This window comes from Lipotes vexillifer, unplaced genomic scaffold (assembly GCF_000442215.2).
Source record: "Lipotes vexillifer unplaced genomic scaffold, Lipotes_vexillifer_v1.1 scaffold24, whole genome shotgun sequence".
In the NCBI taxonomy this organism is placed as follows: Eukaryota; Metazoa; Chordata; class Mammalia; order Artiodactyla; family Lipotidae; genus Lipotes; species Lipotes vexillifer.
Window position 1 is genome coordinate 3170239 of NW_006782914.1, and position 8664 is coordinate 3178902.

Below are 8664 nucleotides of genomic sequence, written 5' to 3' on the forward strand. Positions count from 1 at the left end.
GTTCCCACCCTCACAAAGAATCTTAAGCTTAAAAAGACATTTTTCAGATCACTGAAGAGAAGGGACGAATTAGGAATAATTTTAACTTCTTTTTATTGTCCTTCAGTTCAGTTTATACAGTAATTTGTATCTGTGAAAGAATTCAAATTTACTGAATGAAAGGCATTGCTTATGGTATATAAAGCAATTAAAAAATAAGTTACTGAAGGGGTAATATATAGCGAATTAAATAATACAGGTTTTGGGGTAACTGATGTGCATTTAATTTAAAAGAAACTGTGTGAGGTCACCACACAGATTTATATAACAGTTAAATGCAGAAAAACACAAGAAAGTAAGTTTCTATGTGATCCCAACAGAGGTATCCTTTCCTTGATCATAAGAGAACCCAAGTATTTTTAGAAGCTAAAACTGTTAAGTTTACAGAAGTGCAAAACACCAAAACACTTTAAGCAAAGCCTTTATTTTCAAGGAAAAGTATATTTTCTCATTTTCTGTTCTTGTCATAAATTTTAATTATTTCCAGTGGAACCAAAACCTCCTGAACCCCTTTCAGTGTCATCTAAAACCTGAAAAGACATAAAGGTAGTAAGCCATGTAGTTAATTTCAGATCCTCTTTCAGTTCTCTCCAGCTCCAAATTTGTAAGACTTTTATTCTTGCTATACCATTGTTTCAAAAAGGAGATTACAGAAAATTAAATTTTTAAGGTTTCATAAATTATTGAATAAGTTCCAAAAAAGCTAAAGGAACAGTAGAATTTCACAGACTATTTAAGTGGTTTATTATCCAAAGTAATGCTGTATAATAGCTATGGAAAACATTTCAAGAAATTCTAAGATTTAAATTTTGCCTAAAATAGGACTAGTCACATATTCTACCTCAGATGGTCCCCAACTTAGGATGGTTTGACTTATGATTTTTTGACTTTATGATGGTGCTAAAGTGATTTGCATTCGGTAAAAACTGTGCCCCAAATATTGAATTCTGACCTTTTCATGGACTAGTGATATACGGTGTGATATTCTTGTGATGCTGGGCAATGGCAGCAAGCTGCAGCCACCAGTCAGCCACGCCATCACAAGGGTGAACCACTGATAACACAACTGTTCTGTACTCATACAACCATTCTATTTTTCACTTTCAGCATGGTAGTCAATAAATTACATGAGATATTCAACACTTTCTTATAAAACAGGCTTTGTGTTAGATGCTTTTGTCCAACTGTAGGTTAATGTAAGCATTCTGAGCATGTTTAAGTTAGGCTAGGATAAGCTATGATGTTCGGTAGGTTAGATGAATTAAGTGCATTTTCAACTTAAGATATTTTCAACTTATGATGGATTTATTGGGATGTAATCCCATTGTTAAGTTGAGGAAAATCTGTATTTAGTTACAAATAGCATATTAAATCCTCAAAATTTTGTTTTTCCTTCACTGAAGATGTTACATCATTTATTCCCTATTCAGCTTTTATGATACTTACTTGAACTTCCTCTATTTCTGGGTAAAATATCCGTTCACAAATGAGCTGTGCAATTCGATCACCCTTTTTGACTTCAAAGGAAAAAAACAAAACAATTTATTACTGATATTGATGCATTCTCTGTATCCTGCCTTGTATAGTACAATGAGAGTTATAGTAGTATGTATTACTTAGACATACATAACTTGGAAAACTCACTGCACTTATGTGACTGCATATATTTGACATACCTTCGAACTTTTCTTTGCCAAAATTAAACAGTACAACACCAACGTTTCCTCTATAATCTTCATCTATGACACCAGCTAGGAAAAAAAAAAATATTAGCTTGATTTATGGTACCGAAAGATTAAGGGTATATGATTACCTCAGAATCATTCCTAAGTAGCTCTGAGAGTTTTATCCTTACAATGAATATGTGAATCTTGCTCTGGCACTACGTAAAGCCTCAAAACTAAGAAATTACTAAAATGCAAATAAGAATTAAGAAAGTGGTCCTAATTTTCCAACCTGTCATCCTTACAAATGGTGACCACTACCTACTCTAAGTTGGGAGTAGGCACTTAGCATCTCTGACAAGTCATCCTGAATTGCTCTCTCCAATCCTATTGTCTATTTGTGGCACACCCGCCCAAAAGACTAAAAGAAAATTATGGTTTGGGTTTTAAAGGCTTCTCCTGGTAGCAACTTCCCACTAACATCCAGACTGAAATATGATTGAGTCATAAATAAAAATGTCAAAAAGCCTAAAGATCTGCAGTAGAATAAGTCAATGTTAAGCAGCAGTCTAGCAAATACCAGAACGTTCCATTTTTATAATGAAAATGGAGCTGAATCGTTCAGTTCACATTCTTCTTCTCCTTTTAATTTAAGCTACCAGCCTTTCTCAGAGCATCATCTCTCAGAAGACATTAGCACATAAGCTTAATAATGAGTACACTTTTACACAGAACTGTGTGCAATTAGTACCTGTTTGAGGTTATAAACACAAAGGCAGCAAATCTTTGCAGGAGAGAAACTTGAGCCAGGGCCCTGCCTTGGCCCAGAGAAGTACATTTACCAGACTTGCTAGCATGTATCTTTGGGCCAAGAATCCAAAACACTTCCATAAACACAAGCACAGATAATATAGGTGCACCAGGCCTTCTCATTTCCTTTTTTAATATTGAGAAATAATTCACAATTCAATGGCTCTTAGCATATTCAAAGTTGTGCAAACACGACCACAATCAATTTTAGAACATTTTTATTACTGCAAAAAGAAACCCCCTGCCTGTTAGCAGTCACTCTCCTACCCCCTTCATCCCCCTCAGTGCCTGTCTCCTTTTATACACGATAATTCTTTTCCCCCAGTTTGTAAAATGCTGGATAGGATTCATGTGAATTAAACGTAGCTCCATGTCACATCTTACAGCTTCTCATTAACACCTCACTTCTTTAACAAAACTCTTATCAAAGAAGAAAAAAGAAAATAAAAAGAATCAGGGGGCTTCCCAGGTGGCGCAGTGGTTGGGAGTCCGCCTGCCGATGCAGGGGACGTGGGTTCGTGCCCCGGTCTGGGAAGATCCCGCATTCCGCGGAGCGGTTGGGCCCGTGAGCCATGGCCGCTGAGCCTGCACTAGCTCAATGGGTACTAATGCTGGTTGGTCAGACTCATAATTATTTGAAGGTCAACTGAAAAAATTTTTTTTTTCTTTTTTAGAACAAAGGTAAGCATCCCCTTTCAATTTTCTCATGTAGGGGGGAAAAAAAGCAAAATTTAAAAAAGTTCCACCATGGGGAAAAATATTCAGAAAACCAACATTTTAGATTTTTCCAGTGGATTAGAGTAGAAGTTTAAACGAACCCCTGTGGTTTATGCATGAATTACTAGGGGTAAGTGAAACTGAACTTAAGCACTTCTTAAAAGGTTCCTGATACAACACTTTTAAGAGTTTGAATTAAAGATAAACTTATTTTTAACAGTGAGAAGGGTGAGTGTAAAAGTGGCTGAAAGTGGTTCATATCATGTCTAGACTGAAGGAAACAGTATTCTTTTCTGGTTCTAAAGCAATAAAACTTTGACCAATTCAAAAAATACTGAAGCCTGGCATCTTTCCCCACTGCCAGTTGATCATTAAATCAGTCCTTGATATTTATTGAAAGAATGGATATAAAAATGAGACCAGCTGTTTTCTATATTATCTAGATGTAGGAAGTTTCAGCTGCAGGAACAGTTTAGATCAGAGTTAATGAAGGAACCCCTCAGTAGCAGGTCATTCCATGCCTCCCATGCCGGAACAAATGACCACACGAGGCCTTGGCATCTGCATGTGGGAGTGCTGAAGTACAGGCTAGCACTCATTCACCTAGAATGCATTAGATGAAGGCAGTGTGGGCTGACTTCTGAACTCGTTTCATTCCCCAAATAGTACAAATACATACGAAGTAAAGGCCAATAATGTTCCCCGACCCTCCCTCAGGTAGCCAATGTTACAATAATATATTTTACACATCTTCTTCCACCTAAAATATTATTGATATCCTTGGGGAGTAACATATCTAAAAGTCATTCTTTTAGATCCAAGATATGGAAATACAGCACCATTATTTCTATGTAACTATTCTCTTACATAACATCAGATATTCAGGTCGTTTTCACATTTTCCCCATAATAATCAAGGCAGTCCTTTACATATGTTCTTGAGTGTTAGTGTTTTTTATTCTCATCAAATAGTTTCAAAAAAGCACTTTCCGGGGTTGAAGGGTGTGTATATTTAAAATTTTAATGGATATCGCTAGATAACTTTGCAAAAAAGGTATAGCAATTCAAATTTCTATCAGTGACATTTAAGAATGCCCATTTCCAAACTCCCTGACAGTACCAGATAGTAGCAATCTTTTAAACTCTGGCCGTGGTGAGTAAAAAATGGTATCTCGTGGCTTTATTTACATTTCCCTGATGACTAATGAGGCTCGGCTTTTTTCCTCCTTACATGCATTGCACATTTGCTCGTCCTCTTGTACATTTTATGATCCGTTTTGTTTTTTTCTTATCTGTTTGGGTATTTAACTCTTTCTCATATGACTTGTAAGTATTTATCTGTTTACTTTATGGTATCTTCTACAATACAAAAACACTCCTTTTTGTAAAGGCCTGTGCTATGTATCACACTTATATGTTTGGGTGTCTTGAATTCTGCAAAGCCAGATTATCTACCTAGATTTTATGCTTGGCACACAGAAGTTTGAAAAGTCCTTAACTAAAAGAAATGAAGTAATTTGAAGTCAATTAAAATATATAACAAAAAAAAGCCCTTCTTTTTTTTTAAGTATGATGCTAATAGTATAAAAAAAATCTAATAGTTCTAAGTTCATTTATTACTTATTACTCAAAGGCAAACTGAGCTTCAAGAAAAACACAAGACTTATTCCTTTTCTACATAAGGGACATAAACATCAGGGATATTTCTCTTCATGAGAAAGCAGAAAGTATTTTGAAGTTATCACTGGAAAAATCATGCATTGGAACTGGCAGAGTGATTAACTGACTTCAGGCAAAAGTTTTACTGTGTCAAGACTTTGGCATGTCATTTGTTGGAAACCCTCTTTAGTGAAAACTATCCCCACCTACCAGATGTGAATTCTGAACGGAATCCTGCATACTCAACTTTTCCCTTTGACCCTTATTTACAGACTAGGAATTCTAACAACATCCCTCTTCTGAAATAAAAACTGTGGCCAACTATGATAAACTTGTGCCTATGAGACATTTCTAAGATACTATGCATCCAAGAACACACCACAATGTGATTGTGTGAATAATACCACACCAACCACCAGGCAAACTAACTTTCCACTGCTTTTACATGAATTTTTTTCAGAGGATTGTTTTAAACAGAGAAAAAATTAGTAACAAAGTCGGAAAAAAAGTTTCCATTAAAAAAAAAAAGATCTGATAAGTCCCTAAGGGAAAGGAAATATCAGATACATTATCATTCAATCTTCCCATCACTCAGGGACAAGCACACTAATTTTCATTGTTACAGATAAGGAAACTGAGGCTCAGGAAAGTTAAGTAATAACTAGCTTGTTAGTGACAAAGCTGGGGCCCAAATCCTGTTGTTATTCCAAAGCCCATGTTCCTTTCACAACCCTTTGAAATTTATTTAAAAATATGTACAATCTTTTACATCCTTAAGTTATAGGCCTAAGTGACCATACTGACCTTGTAAAAGTATTTTTGAAAGTCAAGCATAACTGAACCCAGGCAATCCTCAGCCCCCAAGGTCCGAGGTCTGTCCGTCTCAGTCAAACTCTGCTCCTCTTCAGTCCCTAAGACCTACTTTTAGGCTCCCGACTTGCCCCACAGCACCATCTAGTGACACCATGGGGAGACAGCCCAGGGACAGGCCTCAGCCACATGTTAACCCCTGAAGTGCAGGTAACAGTGAGCTAATTCAGGGCAGGGCTCCGCTGGTGGAGGGAAGGGGCAGAGTGATTCACAGTATTTAACTGCAGTGGAAAGAACAAGGGGATTGGAAAAATATGGATGGATTCCAGTTTTTAACGTGTCAACTTGGGCTCATTTTTTTTAATATAAATTTTTTCATTTATTTATTTTTGGCTGTGCTGGGTCATCGTTGGTGCATGCAGGCTTTTCTCTACTTGCAGTGAGCGGGGGTTACTCTTCATTGCGGTGTGCAGGCTTCTCATTGTGGTGGCTTCTCTTGTTGCAGAGCATGGGCCCTAGAGCGCATGGGCTTCAGTAGTTGTGGCATATGGGCTCAGCAGCTGTGGCATGTGGGCTCAGCAGTTGTGGCTTGCAGGCTCTAGAGTACAGGCTCAGTAGTTGTGGCACACAGGCTTAGTTGTTCCGCGGCATGTGGGATCTTCCCGGACCAGGGCTCGAACCCCTATCCCCTGCATTGTCAGGCAGATTCTTAAACCACTGTGCCACCAGGGAAGTCCCAACTTGGGCTCATTTCTGAGCCAGTTTCCTGGTCTGTTAAAAAGTAGCTTTGTAAAAATGGCAAGAGGTGGAGAATTTAGCATACCCACTTATCCGAGGGCCAGGATGTCTTGTTAGAGAAGCACTCACTGCAGTTGCTTAAATAATGATATAAAAGCTTTTCCTTTCCTTATAATAACAAACTTCCTTCTATGAATAGAGTCATTTTTGGACTAAATGCAGATTATCACTAAACCAAAGCAAAATCCTATCTGTCAGATAGTGTCTAGCTTATTAGGAAAATAACATGCATTTCACATAATGGTCATTAAAAAATTAGACATACTCAAATAGCATTTAAAACTATATCATAGTTGTAACTTCAGAGACAGAAATTTCTAAAAGGCAAGACACAACAAAAATCATTTTCTTTTCTTGATAAAAATAAAATTTGTCATTTGATTACTCCTCTTAAGCAAAGACAAAGTAAACACTTGCAAATATTTACAGAATAAAAATGTAAATATATTACCTCCTACATCTATGAAGTGTTTTGCAGCCAAGCCAGAACGTGGAGCTACAAAACAAAAAAGGATAAATTGACTGTCTTAAGAGGGAAGGGCAATACTGAATATAATTGACACAATTTAAGCAGGTCACTCTCATCTCCTATAACATCCGTATCTTAATCTTAATGTTAGCAGATGGCTATGAATTAAAAATGTATTTATCACATTGTATTACCAAAGTAGAAAAGAACAGTTTAGAAAATGTTGACAAGGTTTAATTCAAAACCAAGTTAAACCACTCCAGCATGTCTTTAGGCAACTGAGGATCTATGGTGGTGAAGCTGTGGACTGCTGGAATGAACTGGGAGGTGAACAAGTGGGGAAAACTGTAGACAACTCTGTCCAGACGTCTGGTCACAAAGGGAGGATGGTAGCTGGCAGGGACATGGGGCAGAGGAAGAGGACTTTTATTTTAAAGTAGGAAATCAGAGTATGTTGCAGTATGGGAACAGACATACATGGGAACATGCAGGATGGGAACATCATACTGGGAAGAAGGCAGAGAGAGAGAGAGAGAGAGAGAGAGAGAGAGAGAGAGAGAGAGAGGCATAAACGCAACCACAGAGTAGCAGAGCTTAGCCTAGAACTTGGAACTCCTACTCATAATTCAGATGCCAAAAGACATGTTTGTATGAAACAAATGAACCAGAGTAAGAAGCTAAGTTTATACCTTATTCTTGCTGACTTGAGCATCAGGCCTACCATTAATTACCCTAACTTCTAGTATTTTATTCCAGAATAACCTATATCAGGCACTTTGTCAATAAATGCTACACCTTCCTGCCTTCAGTTATTTCACCCCATCTCCTAACTGCCCCCCCCCGCAATTACACTAAAAATGCAGTCAGTGCTGGCAAAAAGAGATGAAGAGAGCGCTCATCTCATTTTTCTTTTAAAGGCTAGTATTAGCAGTTCTCTGACTCGTGGCTAACAAGATTCCCCCAGGGATCACAGTGCAATTACACAAAAATGCAGTCAGTGCTGGCAAAAAGAGATGAAGAGAGCGCTCATCTCATTTTTCTTTTAAAGGCTAGTATTAGCAGTTCTCTGACTCGTGGCTAACAAGATTCCCCCAGGGATCACAGTTCCATTTGCTCCTTTATGTTTACTCTGAAGTTAGTCAGCAAGTAATTATGCTCTTGAAAAGAAGTTTTAAACTCTTTCTATAGTGACAACTGACTTGGGGCAGAAAAGTCAAACCTGTTGACTTGACCTGCATTTTGTCCTCTCTCCTGCCACTGGGAGGCATTTCCCTCTAGTGCACTGAAGCGCATCCCTTGCCTAGCACACCCCATGAGAGGATACCCAAAGGGGGAAAGGCTAAAGGGCCTGATGTTTTCAGGGGTTAGAAACTTTACTCTCATAAGATGCCATGTGCCATTATCCTGAACCTGCCTCTTTTTTCTTATAAAACAAATACCACCTTCACAAAGAAATCTGACTTCATATGCAATCTGATCCTTGAAGGGGGAGTTGGTGTAAGACTGGAAAAAGCACCAGTTAAAAATCACCTATACTGGGCTTCCCTGGTGGCGCAGTGGTTGGGAGTCCGCCTGCCGATGCAGGGGACGCGGGTTCGTGCCCCGGTCCAGGGGGATCCCGCATGCCGCGGAGCGGCTGGGCCCGTGAGCCATGGCCGCTGGGCCTGCGCGTCCGGAGCCTGTGCTCCGCAGCGGGAGG

The 8664-nt window shown here is 38.6% G+C and overlaps 1 protein-coding gene across 1 annotated transcript in view; it reads right to left on the reverse strand.

Moving 5' to 3' along the window:
- Window positions 1-363: 363 nt before the first annotated feature.
- DUT (deoxyuridine triphosphatase) overlaps window positions 364-8664 on the reverse strand; it is a 15185-nt gene continuing 6884 nt past the window's right edge. Inside the window, exons 4-7 of the mRNA XM_007455554.1 lie at window positions 6948-6992; window positions 1716-1790; window positions 1486-1556; window positions 364-569 (exon numbers count right to left, since the gene is read on the reverse strand). Coding sequence (XP_007455616.1) covers window positions 513-569; window positions 1486-1556; window positions 1716-1790; window positions 6948-6992 — 248 coding nt within the window. The 3' untranslated portion in view covers window positions 364-512. The remainder of the gene's footprint in view (window positions 570-1485; window positions 1557-1715; window positions 1791-6947; window positions 6993-8664) is intronic.